We start from the raw sequence: 19,617 nt of genomic DNA on the forward strand, positions 1-19,617 counted from the left end.
CAATCAACAACACTATACTAATCTGTCCAGCTCAAAAAAAGCTCCTTTTTCTTTGAAATTGGAAAGGAGAGGCTGTAAAGCAGGGTTTTGTGTTGGAAACAAATTAGTAGGTGTTTTTTGATCCACACTTTTAAAAAGAAAACAGAAATGAAGGAAATGAGAACCAGTGGTTATGTTTCTAGGTTATTCTAATTCATTTCCCACCAACTTAAAATAACACTATTATTTTCCATGGAAGAAGTGCTTGAATTAGTATTGGCTTCTTGGCTAACCAGTTGAAATTGGATGCTTTACTATTCATCAGTAGCAAAAAATGCTGACTGATGAAAGTTTTTTTTTCTTCCCCCCAGTGATAACAAGATTAAAAAAAAAAAAAAGCTCCGTGGTAAAATTAATATTAGCAAGAGAGATTAGCTGGAGATTTTTGTGCTGCGCTATTGAAATGAATATGATATTTTAATTTAAATTGATTTATGTAAAAAAAAAAAATGTATGACACTGTTATAAAAAGACCATAAAGTTTTTTAAAGTTGTTCCCCATAAAGGAAGAAAAGAAATGTAATCCTGGATGTGTGTTATTAAATTATCTTTTGTGGCGGTATAATTTTTGAGGAATAAAATGGCATAATGTTGCTTTTGAGAACCCACTAGAGAGCATAAGCTAAACAACCATTCAGAATAATCAGTGGTACAAGTTTCTTCTTCTTCTTTTTTTGTCAAATATACGTACGGGTATTTTGTGCAATAGAGAAAGACATATTGAAGATTGGATTAGAACAGGATTTTCTATCCTTATTTTACCAATATGTACTGAAATATAGAAATTTATTTTACTTTTCAGGATTTTTGTGCAATAAATGATGATTTGACAGTAGAACAGCAAAACCTAAATCACATTATGCATCATTAAACACCCTTTCACCCTTTCCGTTAACGTACCCGGGAAAAATGATAAATTTTCATTCCCATTCAGTCTTCCATAATGGTAAAGTCACGTGTGTAGTGTATTCCTACCTGACTGTATTTAACAGGATGCTATAGAGCACGAACCTCCATGAGACATGTAAAACATGCAAGACCGGATAATTCACAAGGTGGCAAGTCCATATTGTTAAGAAAACCCTAAGCTGAGACATTAATAGTGAGCAACATGACACAAGTTGGGCTGTTCTTTTATTTCTGTGTCATTCCAGTTTCCAGCCATATCTGCCAACGGTTTATTTCCTTGTTGTTTTGAATTTGCTCCCAGTCACTTTACTGTGAGGCAGTATGAGTACTCAGATTATGTACCGTAGATGTCAGTAGTTCCAAATCCCATTGGAGCCATGGCAAAAGATTATCCTTAATGTTACTAGGTTACCAGGGGACAGATTAACGTTTCAACTCTACCGTTCTGATCCATTCCCATAGGACTCCATTACAGCATAATAGTGACAAATAAACAGTTTTCGGTGTCAGCATGAATGGGGAGGCAGCCAATAGCAGTGCAGTGGTCTGCTGTACTTTCAGGGGTCGGCTCTTGTGTGACTCACCATGAGCTGTCACTGTGTATTAACACTGAAACAATGCTGTGTGCTGCACACGTCCAAGTGTAGTGACAGGATGTTTACTTCCTGAAGCCTCCCAAGCGCGCACACGTATACAGTGCCTCACTGCGAGAAAAACCTGGGAGGGTTTGTGTGTGTGTGTGTGCGCTGAAATCCAGATAAAGCCATTACTTACCTATCTGCTGTCTCTATCTGTCACCTGTCTCTCTGTCCACTAGTCCCTGTTCTACCTGTCAGAGCAGATTCAATTAGCAGCTCTGCATCCAAAGAAAAAGACGCGTGGGACAGATGGAAGAGATAGAGAGAGTGATTATAAGATTTTACAAGCAGGGCACGTCTCTGTGTGTATTCGACCTCCGTTCTCAATTGTAAACATTGTTCTCTTTGCTAGACGCTGCGGCTACAGTAAAGCAAAGCAGGATCCCGACGAGGAGAAGATGCACTTCCATAATGGCCACAGTAAGTCACCACAGAAAAGCGCAAGCAGAGGTTCATACAGAGTCCAGCAGTAGTGTAAAGTGACTTATTAATGGCAGCTCTTCTTGAACAAGCTTTTTTTTTTTTTAATTATAACATCAAATCCCCATCACTAATCCATATTCCTCTACATGCAGAGGAAATTGGGTTATTTCAATTTTTACCCATTCAAGTACATGTGCACCAGGCATTTAAAAAACATGCACTGTTATTAGAAATGTTGCAAATACAAATTAAAATATTGCTGAACTTTGAGTTTTTGTTATCGATATCGGAGTGCGCACTCAAGAAGATTTAAAAAAAAAAACTTCAGTTCATGAAGAAAAACAAATCGGGTTAGACTAAATTATTTTATTTACAACAAACATGATATAGACAGACATGTTTCGACAGTTGTCGTCCTCAGTGCCTCGGCGTCCGTGTAAACACTGCGGATGACAACTGTCGAAACATGTCTGTCTATATCGTGTTTGTTGTCAATAAAATAATTTAGTTTTACTGTATGTTTTTTTTTCTTCAATATCGCACCTTGATATTGATAACTGAATTTTTATATCGGATGGTAGCTGCATCACTTAATATAATAATTTTTTAAAAAGGATTTTTCTGAGCACCTGGCGACTTGTCCAGGGTGTACCCCACCCCTCACCCATAGTCAGCTGGGATAGGCTCCAGCTTGCCTGCGATCCTGTACAGGATAAGCGGCTACAGAGGATGGATGGATGGATGGATGGATTTTTCTGAGCGCAGGTTCTTACTTCACTTAAATTTTGAGGTTTTAAAAATGTGTCTTATACAGTTGTGTTCAAAATAATAGCAGTGTGTTTAAAAACGTGAGTAAAGCTCAAAATCCTTATAATAGTTTTTATTTCCATGCATTGGGAACACTGCACATTATATTCTACATCAAAACATGAAGAAAAATGTATGAATATTTTAATTACTTTACAGAAAATTAAGAAAAATGAACATTGGGCTGTTCAAAAAAATAGCAGTGTCTGCATTTTTCATTACAAACTCCAAATATTTACTGTATAAACTGAAAAAATCTTAAGGATTTAGTATTCCTGTGAATCACTAAACTAATATTTAGTTGTATAACCACGGTTTCTGAGAACTTCTGGCACCTGTGAACAGGTATTCCAGCCCAGGATGATTTGACAACATTCCACAATTCCTCTGCATTTCTTGGTTTTGCCTCAGAAACAGCATTTTTGATGTCACCCCACAAGTTTTCTATCGGATTAAGGTCCGGGGATTGGGCTGGCCACTCCATAACTTTCATTTTGTTGGTCTTGAACCCTGATGCTGCTCGCTTACTGGTGTGTTTGGGGTCGTTGTCTTGTTGAAACACCCATTTCAAGGGCATTTCCTCTTCAGCATAAGGCAACATGACCTCTTCAGTATTTTGATATATGCAAACTGATCCATGATCCCTGGTATGCGATAAATGGGCCCAACACCACAGTAAGAGAAACATCCCCATATCATGATGCTTGCACCACCATGCTTCACTGTCTTCAGAGTGTACTGTGGCTTGAATTCAGTGTTTGGGGGTCGTCTGAAAAACTGCTTGCGGCTCTTGGACCCAAAAAGAACAATTTTACTTTCATCAGTCCACAAAATGTTTTTCCATTTCTCTTTAGGCCAGTCGATGTGTTCTTTGGCAAATTGTATCCTCTTCAGCACGTCTTTTTTTTAACAGTGGAACTTTGCGGGAGCTTCTTGCCGATAGATTAGCTTCACACAGGCATCTTCTAATTGTCACAGTACTCGCAGGTAACTTCAGACTGTCTTTGATCACCCTGGAGCTGATCATTGGCTGAGTCTTTGCCATTCTGGCTATTCTTCGATCCATTCGAATCGTAGTCTTCTGTTTTCTTCCACGTATTCTGGTTTTGCTGTCCATTTTAAAGCACTGGAGATCATTTTAGCCGAGCAGCCCATCATTTTCTGCACTTCTTTACAGTATACGTTTTACCTCTCCAATCAACGTTTTAATCAAAGCACGCTGTTCTTCTGAACAATGTCTGGAACGACCCATGTTTCTCATGTTTTCAGAGAAATGGATGTACAACATGTGCTGGCTTCATCCTTAAATTAGGGCCACCTGATTGACATCTGTTTTTTCACAGAATGAATGACCTCACTAATTAAACTCCACACTGCTATTATTTTGAACACGTCCCTTTCACTTAATTATTCGATTACACAGACTCGGGAGCATGCATATCATGAATGTTGGGTCTGTTGGTTTTCTATGACTCTACTACACCTACTGGTAAATTATTTGCCATGTAGTAATATCATTTCCACCAAAAACAGTGACTGATCTGGTTAGTCGTGTTGGACTGCTATTATTTTGAACACAAGTGTAACTGTGAAGACAGTGAAGAGAGACTGTCTCTCCGAAGTCTGACTAGACTACAACCATCATACTCACTGGTAATTCAAAGTAGATTTTAACATATTGGTTCTCTTGAATGTGCAAATCAAGAATGAATCACAAATCCTCCAAGATGTAGTATGCTCAACTCCATCTCTGTGTCACATGATAGCATTGATTCTGATTTCAGATCCGGTGTGTTACCGTATAGCCAGCTTTAGCAGTTCTCCATTCCCTCATGCTGTCTTATATACCCCCTGTTCAGAAAAAGCTATAAAGTCATGAGCGCATGGTCCATACGTCTTTCCTTTATTTGTGTTTTTCTTCTGTGTTTCACTTTCCTTTTAGTCAAATTCCCCGGAGTGCGTACATATATTGATCCTCACACCTACGAAGATCCCAACCAAGCTGTCCACGAGTTTGCTAAAGAGATTGATGTCTCTTGCGTTACAATAGAGCGTGTGATAGGAGCTGGTGAGTGAGAAAACACAGCAAGGCTCTAAAAAGAACATTTGAATTACACTGCACATTGAGTGACTGGAAAATGGAAGGCTGCTCTGAGATTTCACATCACTTTTGTACACAATAAACAGACTGATGCTTTTGGGTTATTGTACAACAGAGGCAAGGATATACATAAACTTGATATAGAGCCCAAGCCAAAACTCGCAATAAAAATATTAGTAGACGTGTGAAGTCGCTGATATCGACTTGCTGTATATCTTGCACGTTTTCTTTCAAAGTGTAAATGTAGGTTAACTTGATAAGGCATCGTCACCTGTGCCTGTCTGTGTCCTCGTTGTTGACTGTGTTCTGTTTGGCAGGCGAGTTTGGAGAAGTGTGTAGTGGGCCACTGAGACTGCCAGGGAAAAGAGAGATCGTGGTGGCTATTAAGACACTGAAAGCAGGGTACACTGAGAAGCAGAGACGAGACTTCCTGGCCGAGGCCAGCATCATGGGCCAGTTCGATCACCCTAACATCATCCACCTGGAGGGCGTGGTCACTAAAAGTAAGTATATTTGTATAAATCGTATAATGGTATAAAGATTATTAATGGGCCTTCTATATCTGATTTTTTTTAATCTACAGTATTACTGTACTGTATGAAGAGTATATTATGGAAAAGTCTCATTTATTTGCTGCTGTTAGACTTTTAAGCAGGTTTCCTGTTCCATTCTCAGCACTTATTAAAATTATTGCACTATAGATGTACAGTAGTAGATAAAGACTAGGTTGAAATATTCTATATTATTTATTTAATTCAATTTCATGTCATCAAAATGATGTGTTGAGCTTTTTTTTCCGATTCTATAGCAATAAAACGAGTCTTTCATCCATTATAATAAAAGTAATGCGTGTGCTTTATTGTCTCTACTCCCTTAAGGCAAGCCAGTGATGATCATTACAGAGTACATGGAGAATGGATCTCTTGATACTTTTTTAAAGGTATGTGTCTCTCTTTCCTTTTCAGATAAATGCTCTTTAAAATGAGGCTGCATTGTCTGCCTTTCTTTTCTTTTCTTTTTTTTTGGACCATTAAAATCTTTTGTCGAACAGTTAACTACAGAACAGAGCAACTGCTTTGTAAAAACCAGTGTCTCATGGTGGCATTTGTAATAATGTCCCTGCTTTGATCGAGCATCCAGAGATCTATAATGAACACACCATAAGCAAGTTTGTAGCAGGTGTTAATTCATACAAACATGAATTTGTGACACATGGCAGTATGATCACACTATCATGAATTTATTTATAGAAAACTATAATCATTATTGGGGCGGCACGGTGGTGTAGTGGTTAGCGCTGTCGCCTCACAGCAAGAAGGTCCTGGATTTGAGCCCAGTAGCCCATGAGGGCCTTTCTGTGTGGTGTTTGCATGTTCTCCCCATGCCTGCATGGGTTTCCTCCGGGTGCTCAGGTTTCCCCCACAGTCCAAAGACATGCAGGTTAGGCTAATTGGTGACTCTAAATTGACCGTAGGTGTGAATGTGAGTGTGAACGGTTGTTTGTCAGCCCTGTGATGATCTGGCGACTTGTCCAGGGTGTACCCTGCCTCTCACCCATAGTCAGCTGGGATAGGCTCCAGCTTGCCCACAACCCTGCACAGGATAAGCGGCTACAGAGGATGGATGGATAATCATTATTGTGGCATGTGTGACTATAAAGGATTTAGAGCAGCTGTAAGCTGTCACAAAAATGGGCACTTCAGCGAGCCTGTCAGATTGTGCTTATTGGTTCAGTTTCTTTTTCCTGTTAGCGAGCTCACTAAGACACAATGTAGGTCATGTAAACTTAAATACATTTTAAAAGACTAAAACAGGCAGCACGGTAGTGTAGTGGTTAGCGCTGTCGCCTCACAGCAAGAAGGTCCGGGTTCGAGCCCCATGGCCGGCAAGGGCCTTTCTGTGCGGAGTTTGCATGTTCTCCCCGTGTCCGCGTGGGTTTCCTCCGGGTGCTCCGGTTTCCCCCACAGTCCAAAGACATGCAGGTTAGGTTAACTGGTGACTCTAAATTGACCGTAGGTGTGAATGTGAGTGTGAATGGTTGTCTGTGTCTATGTGTCAGCCCTGTGATGACCTGGCGACTTGTCCAGGGTGTACCCCGCCTTTCGCCCGTAGTCAGCTGGGATAGGCTCCAGCTTGCCTGCGACCCTGTAGAACAGGATAAAGCGGCTAGAGATAATGAGATCAGATGAGAAAAGACGAAAACATCCATCATTTGTTGATTGTCTTTAACATAGCCAATGTACTGCACCAAGGCTAATGCACCAGAATGCTATCTCGTCCTACTTGTATAGTAGAATGACCACACTGTATCATGAATTTAGGCTAGAATGATGATAAAAAAAATTTTTTATCTCTGTAAAAGTGTTTTAAAAGTCTTTGAGTGTGAAAATAGAAGTGCCTCTTTTTGATGAGACAACTGAAAATGCATCAAAAACACTTTTTGTGCAAATTGGCGTGGTGTCTCTGATCTTGCAAGTGTGTATATATATATATATATATATATATATATATATATATATATATAATGCTTATGTGTCAAATCTCTTCGTATCTCACTCTGCAGAAGAATGACGGACAATTCACAGTGATCCAGCTGGTTGGCATGCTGCGTGGCATTGCTTCGGGCATGCGCTACCTCTCCGACATGGGCTATGTGCACCGCGACCTGGCCGCCCGTAACATCTTGGTCAACAGCAACCTGGTGTGTAAGGTGTCCGACTTTGGCCTGTCTCGAGTGCTAGAAGACGACCCGGAGGCAGCCTACACCACCCGCGTACGTGCTGATTTGCACTATCCCGCTAACCGGCTGACCTCCCTGCCATTAACCAGCACTCCATATCCATTTATGTCAGAGCAGAACAGCCTCTAGCACACTCCTGCTAATACTGCTCACTTTTTTCTCTTTCTGTTAGTAGTGTGCATTGAACTAGAACTTACCATTTCTCTGACAGCATTACAACAAATGGTAGGAAGACATAATACTATTAGGTGAATGTTTGTCTTTGCTGTGATTGTACTGACTGCAGCTCAGGTCTACAGCAGAGTTTTAAGCTCCGGTCTGAATTTGCTTTTAATAAATATAGAACTGAATGACACTGGCTTTGAAAGAGAGATAATTAGCAGCTCAGTGTCAGTGGCTGTAATTCGGCTGATTATTATTTCCCTTTTCCACCTTGGCATGTCACAGTGGTGTGTGTGTGTGGGCAGACTAAGGAGCACCAAATTGAGACGTACTTCACTAATCGGTTCTGAGAGCTTCAGAATGGCAGACGTCCATGTCCCGCATTCTTCCTATTACCATATTTACCCACTTGACATGCTCATTTTCACAGCTGTGAATCAATCGAAAGTGAGAAGTGTTCATAAAGATGCTTTGACAAGGAATGTTTCTGATGAACATTGCTCTGTTTGTCATTCAGGGAGGGAAGATTCCCATCAGATGGACAGCACCGGAGGCTATTTCTTACAGGAAGTTCACTTCAGCCAGCGACGTCTGGAGCTACGGAATTGTCATGTGGGAGGTGATGTCATACGGTGAAAGACCCTACTGGGAGATGAGCAATCAAGATGTAAGTATATTAACTCTGTGTTCTGTAAGTCTGTCATCACGTACACGCACAGTTTATCCCTTGAAATAGCCATTTACCCTTAAAATCACATTCTATTCAAATGTACCAGTTCCATCGTGTAAACATAAATAACGACCGGTCATAACCAGTGCACATTTTGACATTCTACACTTCTACTGGAAGGGCAGATATTAAACAGCATTTCTATACATTTATTGAGACTTGCTGTATAAAGATATTCTCCTTGTTGTATAATCTTGCTGCAGTGTCTTAAATATGCATTTGCTTTAGGAATTACTCTTATTAATGTAGCAGGGCATCGTAACTCGTAAAAGCAGCCCTTTTCTGGAATCAGGTCTAAAAGAGCTTATGGAGTATCACTAATATAAGGGTTTTTTTTAATTATTATTATTTATTTACCGTAATCTTGATGTATGCTCGGAATTCTTCTCACTCACTGTGTATTCCTGCACAGATACACACCTCAGCATTGCCACAATAACAGCAACATGCAAATTGGTAGCTTCCAAAATTTTTTCCAAACAATTGGCAGTGATCGTAGACAAGTTAATTGGTGTATTTTGGTTTAAAACATAAGAAACATGCTCTTTTGTATTTTTATTTATTTATTTATTTATTTATTTTTACAAGCATGCAGGTCATCTTAGTGTATGATGAATTCTGTGCCAAGTCTTCGGTGAGAACTGACTACCAATTATTCATCCACCATGGAGATGTCGTAATTGTTTTCCTGAGCCATTTTAACTGTGTGTGTGTGTGTGTGTGTGTGTGTGTGTGTGTGTGTGTGTGTGTGTGTGCGAATAGCATTTGAGATGTGGTCTGCCACAGGGAGGCTGTAAAATGGGGTCCTGTGTGCATAGCAGTCAAATGGTGGTCTCGGCTGGTATTATTGAGCATGGTTAGTGGGGATGGGAGTTGCATCAACAACAATGGAGAGTGGTTAAAGGGGGTGTGATATTCAATAGTCGAACACCCAGTGTGCAAGTCAAAGGCTGCCAGTCTATGAACAGTACATACAGGGATGCAGGGAATCGCTGGAAATGTAGTCAGAATCAGGCTGGAGTTCTGACTGCAGTGAACTTGGTGAACTTTGCTTGAGGTGTGAGCGTTTCAGATCTGCTGGAAGTAAAGATCCATTTTTAATGCTTCTGCAAAAAAGCAGTATGAAGCCGCATAAAACAGGGTTGAGTCACAGAGTGGTTGATGCGGGACAGTTTTTAATTAGTCTACTAATTAATTCTAATTTTTTTTTTTATTGGTCACATAATTGAATGTTGTAGCATGCTACACCGGCTCTGTTTCCTTTGTTCCGTGTTGTCTGAATGTTCATGTCACGTTAGAAGTCTAATGTCTGAGTGCGTACCGTATGTGTGAGCAGCATTAAAAACGAGGACACAGCGCAGAAGTTTTCAGAGAAGGTCCCTAAAGGAGGTGCAATTTCAAGTCATGTTGTTGTCAAGCAGAACTGACCTTTTTTCCCCTCCTAGCCTGCCAGTGACAACTTCATTCGCGCCTCAGATCCTCTTCTCCTCTCCATCATTAATCTGTTTCACACGCTTGGGAAAGAGAAAGTTATTTGATGTTTTATTTAAGGCCTTCATGAGAGTTGCCTCAGATCTCTCTCGCTCTGCTCTACTCAACCCACTCTCCCTTGCTCCCACCCTATCTCTTCTTCTTTCCCTATGTCTCTCTCTGTCTTTCTCAGACTTGCTCTTGCTCTCTCCCTTTTCTTTTCCTGCTAGACATTGCTGCCAGGGATTGGTTTCTGAGCTGCTCTTATTTTGGCTTTCTCTTTTTGCCAACATAGTGAGAGAATTTTGTTAGAAGCTAAGGGAGAGATGAGAGGTTGGCATCTTGCCCAGTGCAGTAGTCAGATCTTAGCTGCTTGCAGGCTTATGAACCTTAAATAAACATAGAACATGTCAGCAGACCTCTCAGTATAACAGTGTGTAATCAATATAAAGGATTTGTTTTGTGCATTAGGTGAAAATCTTTGTAGATTGATTTCCTCTTGTGCATTGAAACTAACTATAATTACTTTTAGGCACAATCATAAATCACAATAAAAAAAAATCTGGAAAAAAAAAAAACATACCAGAGTTTATCTGAGTTATTGTGACAATCTTGTAGTAGTAATTCACAATCAGCGCTGCGTCAGGGGTGGGACATTTGTATGCCTGTCTCATTACACCAGCTGAGATGTCAAAATGTAATCACATCCCAACTTTAGGCATGAAAGAAGTCAGAGTATACCTTGACAGGCAGCCAATCAAGGAAGAGAAAAAAATAAGTGTGATAGACTAAAAACAAATGATAATTCGGGTCTTCTGATTTATTATCATTGTGGAATTTAGCTGTACCATTTGAGAAGTTATTTCTGACTAAACAAAACTATAGCTCTCGAGGTTTCTTCCTCATGGCATCTGAGGGAGTTTTTCCTTGCCACCGTCGCCACAGGTGTGCTCACTGGGGATAGATTAGGGATAAAATTAGCTCATATTTTAAGTTGTTCAAATTCTGTAAAGCTGCTTTGCGACAGTGTTTATTGTTAAAAGCGCGATACAAATAAACTTGATTTGACTAGCTGGCTAACAGCTAATTAGTTGTGTTTGCTGTGTTTCTGTGTAATTAAAAATTCGAACCAATATCATACTAGTTATGTGCATTTCATCCACTAACTGATGGCTAAAAAGGAAAGCTATTGTTGAAAGAAAAATGTTAGATGTAATATATACAGTATATACACTACCGTTCAAAAGTTTGGGGTCACTTTGAAATGTCCTTATTTTTGAAAGAAAAGCACTGTTCTTTTCAATGAAGATCACTTTAAACTAATCAGAAATCCACTCTATACATTGCTAATGTGGTAAATGACTATTCTAGCTGCAAATGTCTGGTTTTTGGTGCAATATCTCCATAGGTGTATAGAGGCCCATTTCCAGCAACTCTCACTCCAGTGTTCTAATGGTACAATGTGTTTGCTCATTGCCTCAGAAGGCTAATGGATGATTAGAAAACCCTTGTACAATCATGTTAGCACAGCTGAAAACAGTTGAGCTCTTTAGAGAAGCTATAAAACTGACCTTCCTTTGAGCAGATTGAGTTTCATCACATTTGTGGGGTCGATTAAATGCTCAAAATGGCCAGAAAAAATGTCTCGACTATATTTTCTATTCATTTTACAACTTATGGTGGTAAATAAAAGTGTGACTTTTCATGGAGAACACCAAATTGTCTGGGTGACCCCAAACTTTTGAACGGTAGTGTATATATTTTTTAAACCTATTCTCACAACACTTCTGTATCATCATGGTAACAGATTATTATGTGGGGAATACTTCAACTACATCCCTAAATAGTATACTACTATAGTAAGTAGTATGTCATTACAGTTTTTGTGCCCTTATTATTTAGGCCTACTGACTGAGCAGAATTTCTTTTGCCTGATGAGGATAACAGACTCTTTTGTAGGAGAAAAGTTCAGAGCAGTTTGAGATTGAACCAACACTAGTACCTTGTTGGTGGTCTATGAGTAAATGGTGTCTGGTGATATGGTGGTCTGGTGCTAAGAGTAAAACCAGACTTTTCTCACTTCATTTGCTCTACAAGATCCCCTCTCAAAATATATGAAGACTCAGATTTTCTGAGAGTGCTTATACATTGAACAAAACACCTCTGCTCTTTCTCCCTAAGTGTGTATATGTGTGAAAAGTTGTCCTTTGCAGTATGAACCTTTTTTTTTATGTAAGCCAGAATACCTTTAATTAGGTAGTTGCTAATATGAGCATTATTTTTCTTCATGACCATCATATGTACATTACCAGTCAAAAGTTTGAAAACACCTTCAAATTAGATGTTTTTTCTTTATTTTAATTAATTAAAAGACACTTTGTGTCTTAAAGTAATGACTGACTGTTATTTCTCTTTACTTAGTCGTGTGGTTCTTGACATAATATGGATTACTACAGTTGTCGAACAGGGCTATTTACTGTATTTTTATTATTTACTCTTTACTGGTTGATGGTGTCAAATGCATTAAAGTGCCATTCCACCATTGGATGTATTCTTTGGCATAAAATACAATATATTTTATGACAACATGTTTAGACAGAGAAATCTTTTAGCTTCAAAATGATATATCAAACATAATTTTTTGACAACGACAAGTATATTAATTTTGCGACCAAAGTCACCTACCCTTTTAATTTCCGCGCGGTAGTGAAACGTGATGTCATCGGCAGGTTCCCCTTCTTGTGTACCACGTCACGTGTGACGTGGCACAGATTATAAGCAATGGCGGATAGAACGCGATTTCCACTTGTCGATTGCTGTGCCGATATTCACCATCGACCGTCTCCTTTGGGCATCACTTGCTATTTTCCTTCGCTTCTTTTCCGAAGCTGACAATCGCGTTCTATCCGCCATTGCTGATAATCTGTGCCCACAAGAAGGGGAACCTGCCGATGACCTCACGTTTCACTACCGCGCGGAAATTAAAAGGGTAGGTGACTTTGGTCGCAAAATTAATATACTTGTCGTTGTCAAAAAATTATGTTTGATATATCATTTTGAAGCTAAAAGATTTCTAGTCATGTCATAAAATATATTGTATTTTATGCCAAAAAAATACATCCAATGGTGGAATGGCACTTTAAGAAGGCAAGAAATTCCATTTTTGACAAGACACGCCTGTTAATTGAGAAGCATTCCAGGTGACTACCTCATGAAGCTGGTTCAGATAATGCCAGTAGTGTGCAAAGCTGTTATCAAGGTAAATAGTGACGACTTTGAAGAATCTAAAAGATGAAACATGTTGTTTTTTAACACTTTTTTTGTTTACCATATAATTCCATATGTTCCATAATGTTATTTCATAGTTTTGATGAGTTCAGTATTGTTCTACAATGTAGGAAAAAAAATAATAAAAACATCGAATTTGAAGGTGTTTCAAAACTTTTGACTGGTACTGTAATTTTAGCATTTGATTCAACTGCTGGGTTCAGTTCACAAATACTGGCTTTACTATTCTTCCTGAACGTCATATACCGTATGCTTGGATTGCATTCAGTTCTGTTCATATGAATACATGTAAAGGTCCAAAAACAGCTTGCTGTTTTACAGAAAGATTGGATATACATATTATGAATGGATGAAAAAAACAACAACACATTAATATGATGTTAGTATGGTGCATGGTGTGTAATGTATGTTTCTGTGTGTATATATATATATATTAGGTGATAAAAGCTGTAGAGGAGAGCTACAGGCTGCCGGGCCCTATGGACTGCCCCACAGCTCTCTACCACCTCATGATGGACTGCTGGCAGAAGGACAGGAACAGCCGGCCGAAGTTTGATGAGATAGTGAGCCTCTTGGACAAGCTCATACGCAACCCAAGCAGCCTGAAAAGCCTCGTCAATCCCTCCAACAGGTACCAAAGCAACACCTTGCTTACACTGCTTTTATTCACATCAGTAGTTTCCGGCATTTTGTGTTGTACTCTCTCTTATTCAGAAAATATGTTCCATCCTCTCCGTTTGCTTCTCATCTCAGTTTCTCTGTCTCTCTGTCTGTTTCATTCCTGTTTTGTTTATTGTATCAGCATACTGTAGGTCCAGCTCTCTTTAAAGTAAATGCTAATTATGGTGTTTTATCATCTGTGTCTGCAAGTACAGAAACCGTGTCATGTCTGCAAAATACTGATAATGCAGCGTTAACAGCTTTTGTTACATGGCTGACACCGAAAATCAAGATTTAATGACACTTGAAACAAATAAGCACTGGTACTTCATGATTTAATGCCGAGTTAAGTGGAAGTGACAGCGTACAAATGACTTCCAATTATGGTGATTACATGGTATCAAATATATTTTCTGCATTGCGAATCGCTCTGTACTTTTTTTTAACGTGCTGGAATCTATTTTCTATAATTGTCTTATGGAATTATGTTACATTTAATAAGATTGATTTTGAGTGAGGGGATTTATTTTGTGGGTTCTAAATATAATCTTTCAATACAGCTCTGTTGCGGTTATGGCAATAGGTGGACTTATTTTCACAAAGAATCTTAATAATATTTAAAAAAAAAAATATATATATATATATATATATATATATATATATATATATATATATATATATATGTCTATATCCCCAGAGTCCAGTAGAGCATTATTGTTGTGTCATATGTATATAATATTGCAGTTTAAAAAATGCATTTCTAAAGGAATAATTGACGTAAACCTCTGTACTAACTTTACAACTATTTTTTAGATCTATTTGCATAATTCAGGCTGTCTATGCATCAACTTAGGCTTGTGTTCATCTTTTCTATATAGCGTGCTAATGTTAGATTTATGCATCCATTTGTTCAACAGTCCATTTGTCTTTCCCACAGGGTGTCCAATTTATTAGTGGAGCATGGCACTGCAGAGCTTTGTGCGTTCAGCTCTGTAGGGGAATGGTTAGATGCCATAAAAATGGGTCGATACACTGAGCTTTTCATGGAAAGTGGATACACTTCACTGGACGTAGTCACTCAAATGACCTTAGAGTAAGTTCCCCCTGTTGTCATTTCCTGTCAGTGGGGTTGTGGGTATTATCTGATGCACATTTACAGAAAACATACGCCCTTTAAAAATGCAAAAACATTTTAATTTGGGCTTTTAATTGCACAATTTCGCATCTATAGTCAGAGGCAGATATCTTGTAAAACAAAAGTGTCTCTTCTTCACTGTCATTCATTTACTCGATTCCATCAAGAAGATTATTTTAAAAAATAAAATAAAATTATGAATATAAGCTGAACTATTACACTGACAGGTTTTGTTTTACTACACATTAATCACTATTGTTCCCACAGACCAGAAGAAAAAAAAATACAAGCCATTAATTCAATAAGGACCAGGTTATAGTGGTAATCTAATTGAGTGCTTTATTAAAAGCAGGTGCACTTGTTAATGAATGATAAAACCATTAAGTCTAGACATAAGACTCAGAGACAGGTTTAGTTTTAACTATATAAAAGTGTTCAACAATGGCCTAATTACAATGATAAAGATTATTTTCTTACTAACCATTTAATAATCATTTAGTTATATCTGTTCCTGGATTAGATTTTCAAACGTCAGTGTGTTTAAAGCAAGTTTATTTAAATACATATGCTAAAATACAGTTCAGATATATCCTGCATTTGCATTCATATTAACAATTATTTGTTATAATTAAAAAAAAACATTTCTACCTTAGCTGGTGAATTTTTAATTGTGATTGGTGAGAAGGTGTTGATTTTCAGGACAGAAGTTCTGACAGTCGTGCCGGCTTCGTGATTTATATTAATAACTTGTTTTAATGCATTATTGTTTCTATAGTGATAAATTGCACAGAATTCACATAAACATCACGTTGTGTAATCACGGATATGGTGAAGTTTTCTGAGGGCATCTTTATTTAGCATTTTTTAAAGGAGCCTTAAGTGTCAGTGCTTTGTAACAGTCAGAGGTAAAACTGTAATTTTATGTTCTCTGAAATAGATCTTCAAGATGGAGGGATTTGTGGTTTCTCTGTAACATGAAAAACTGCAGTTTTATATCTTATTAATTTCAAAAGGGAGAAAAAAATAGGCTGGTGAGGGAACAATTGCTTATAGCTGCTTTAATGTAAACAAAAACAGGAACTGGCTTGTTTTTCATATGTTCCACAACATTAACTATCAACAGATAAAATGTATGATGCGTCCTTCTTAAATAAATGCTAAAATAAATTAACATTGGCAAGTTACTATGGTTACACTTCTGTAATAGGAATATAATCATCTTCAGAGGAGTAACAGTAACTCTGCTTTGTTTCAGGCCACGTCACACATATACAGTAACAGCACACAGTTTCTTACTTAATAGCAGCTGATGTTTTCTAACACACCGGACACGTTTAATTATACTACTCATGATGTGTTACAGAGATTTGAGGAAGGTCGGAGTCACTCTGGCTGGGCACCAGAAAAAGATCCTCAACAGTATCCAGGAGATGCGGGTCCAGATGACGAATGCCACTATTCCTGTCTGAGGCGGCTCTCAGAGCTGTCCAACCTACAGTAGTAGCCTAGCACTTTTTCACCAGGGACACTTATTTATTGAATATGGAACTATTCAACTCTTAAATGGAAATGACTCGATATTCCTGAGGAACAAAATGAGGATTGGCTTGATGGCTGGACAGAGAGTTGTGTGTGTGTGTGCTCGTTTATGCACTGCTCATCAGCCTCCTGACAGCTTTGACAGGACTGAGTTAGACGTGTTGGCAATGAAACGTTTGGAAAAGTGTCGCACATTTCCAGGTAGGACCACTGAGTGGCTGGTGGGAGTCTCTGGGCTGAATGTATAGCACTTTTTCAAAACCTCATGCAACAATATTATTACCTCCAGAAAAAGAAAAAAAAAACAAACACAAAATCTCCAGTGTACCTACCTACATCGACAGATGTTATTCCACATGCTCACTCGGAGGAAAGGTCATGCAGTAAGACTTAAACCATATCAATCGGTGAAGAAAGAAGCGGCTGTGTATTACAAAGCAATATTAGCTTCCAAGCTTGATACTGATTTAATTTCTTTTTGGCCATAGAAGAAGAAATGGTTGTGTATGTACAGTTTCCATTTGCACAGTATGTGTCTTAATCCAGGGGGAAATACATTTAAAAAAGTATCAGGCATAAAAAAAAAAAAATACTTGGCTCCGGACATGGTAAAGTCGTAAGTGTAAATAGTGTACAGTTAGCTAAAGCAATTCATCCAAGTCCATGTGGGGTTCATATACTTTTAGCTGGAAAACATTAGTAATAAGATGTTGACATAGAAATGAGAAATGTTTATAGTGCTTTTCAGTAACAGCAGGTCATTTTACACTTGATCTGTGAATTCTACAAGTGGCTTTGTGCTATTGAGTTTATATTTATTTAATTCTACCCAGACGTTACTAGCATATCAGTTTAACTACTGTTTGTCTGCATTTCATTACAAATAAAAACAGTAGCTCTAAGTATCTTTATGAGCAGGAGTTATTGAAATCAATATTCTCCCTGAATGTCAGTTCAACTAAACAGATCTGCTATGGCCGCTCATGATTTTTCCGTTTCATGGTCATTATAAGATCTTCCTAGAGCAAACTGTAGTCAAACCAAAGCATCACATGAGCATCATAGATTAATGAGGTTTGCTGTTACAAGTGCTCTGTGCTCTGAGCACACTAGTCATTTGAGGAACGAGGATCATGCAGGTTCAAAGAGCTTAGTGGAAGTTTAGCTTGTATTATAAACAGCGCCCAGGCTGCAAGCACACCGCCATTATTTGCTTAACCTTCCATCTAGTTTCTAAGTGCTTCCATTTATTTAGCAGTTAGTATAAACCATTTTCTAGGCTAACTGAATGTGCTGGGTTCAAACCCATCAGTTAAGACAAACGAGTTTTTCAGTTTATGTTTATATAACTCATTTTTCCAAAACTAATATGACAGAACAAACCATTTCAGTGCATTTTGCAGTGCCGCACAACTGAAAGACATTAGAATCACTTGTACGGTGATTTTTCATACACTATTAAGAGTAATGTGTTATTTAATATTATACATGGAGCTTGTTGATGTTTTTGAAAAGATTGTTAAGTGGGATGTGAAGGAGAACAAACTGAACAGCAGCACATGCTGTGGACAATTTATACAAATACACTAATGTCTACAAACTATTCTATTCTTTTTTTTTCTGTTGTCAGCACCTTAGACAACCTTTCTACTGATGCTTAATTTGTATTGAACGCCCACTCTATAACCAGCAGCATGGGCTGCTCTTTTTTTTTTTTTTTAAACTCAAATTACAACAAGTTTTATCACGGAAAGGGCCGATGAGAAATTGAGCAATCCTCTATTTTTTTAAAGTAATGTTTATTTTCTGTATATTTGGACTGATTTTGTTCCTAGATCTAAAAATTTTGTGTAGTTCTAATTAGAGAAGAGAAGCACAGTAAACTCATGCAATTGTAAGGATCGCATCAATGCATACTGCAGGAGATTATGATCCATGCACATTATAGGCATCTACCACCCTGAAAGATCGTCTCAGATTATAAAATAGGCATAAACTAAACCGATTTAGTTTTATAACGTGATAGGCAAGATATCAATGTGGATGAGAATTACTTCACATTATTAACAAAACAAACCTTTTGTAAGCCTTTTTAATTGCAGGAAAACCAGACAGATCCCACCATCTGATCACTGATCATGTGACTCAAACAAAAATGAAGGTTTTAGAGACCGCCATGGGGCCTCCTGGGACTTTCCTTATTGGCATGTAGGAGAGAAACAGACATTCAGATGGAACAGAAATGATAAAACGTGCATGATATTGAGGTGAGGTTTGCTCAAATGCATTTTCTCAGCATAAATATGTTTTATTCTGTCATAAACCATAAATATTTTAGGATCAGAATTGTTCCAAAAAAAAAAAAAAAAAAGAAGTACAAGCACAGAAAAAAAATGTTGTGTTGCTGTTGTGATTATTTGTCTACTCCCTTTTATTGTGTGCGTTGTTTGTGTAAATGTCTTTTGTAGTGTAATATATTAAATTTTCTATTTTTTCCAAATAAATTCAAAAGAAAATCTGATTGGCTTTAATCTTTTATATTTTACAACAATAAAATGCTACACTTGCATTATTTTGGACATTTTTTTAGACAAAGTTTAGAATAGTTTAGATTTAAATTTTCAGAATTTGCTCCAGATGAAATAACACTCGAAAACAGCACTGTGTGTGCAACACAATAACATAAGAGTAGACAGAGAGAGACGTTCATTTATTTGTGCGATTTCTGCTCACATATTCGAAACAGTATGTGGGGGGAAAAACCCTCCATATGGCACATACTACTATATATCAGATATATACCTCTACATTTCTAACCGAATGTACTTATGAGAAAACATTGGTGGAGAATTTTAAAGAATTATAAGTTTACACTTGGCATCATCAACATCAGACTTTGTCTTTTTGACCTGAGGGTAAAAATCACTTGCAATATTTAAACACGGGCTTCATTGTCAAGTTGAGGTGTTAAAGGCA

At 38.0% G+C, this 19,617-nt stretch overlaps 1 protein-coding gene across 2 annotated transcripts in view; it reads left to right on the forward strand.

Annotated features, from left to right (window-relative positions):
- Positions 1-16,836, forward strand: part of LOC132873367 (ephrin type-A receptor 5) — a 108,566-nt gene extending 91,730 nt beyond the window's left edge. For both annotated transcript variants that reach the window (XM_060908857.1, XM_060908856.1), the window contains 9 exons: positions 1,939-2,006; positions 4,759-4,884; positions 5,235-5,420; positions 5,796-5,857; positions 7,481-7,690; positions 8,337-8,486; positions 13,745-13,938; positions 14,905-15,060; positions 16,466-16,836. In XM_060908857.1, coding sequence (XP_060764840.1) covers positions 1,939-2,006; positions 4,759-4,884; positions 5,235-5,420; positions 5,796-5,857; positions 7,481-7,690; positions 8,337-8,486; positions 13,745-13,938; positions 14,905-15,060; positions 16,466-16,571 — 1,258 coding nt within the window. In that variant the 3' untranslated portion in view covers positions 16,572-16,836. The remainder of the gene's footprint in view (positions 1-1,938; positions 2,007-4,758; positions 4,885-5,234; positions 5,421-5,795; positions 5,858-7,480; positions 7,691-8,336; positions 8,487-13,744; positions 13,939-14,904; positions 15,061-16,465) is intronic.
- Positions 16,837-19,617: the final 2,781 nt, after the last annotated feature.

This window comes from Neoarius graeffei, chromosome 25 (genome assembly GCF_027579695.1).
Source record: "Neoarius graeffei isolate fNeoGra1 chromosome 25, fNeoGra1.pri, whole genome shotgun sequence".
Taxonomy (NCBI): Eukaryota; Metazoa; Chordata; class Actinopteri; order Siluriformes; family Ariidae; genus Neoarius; species Neoarius graeffei.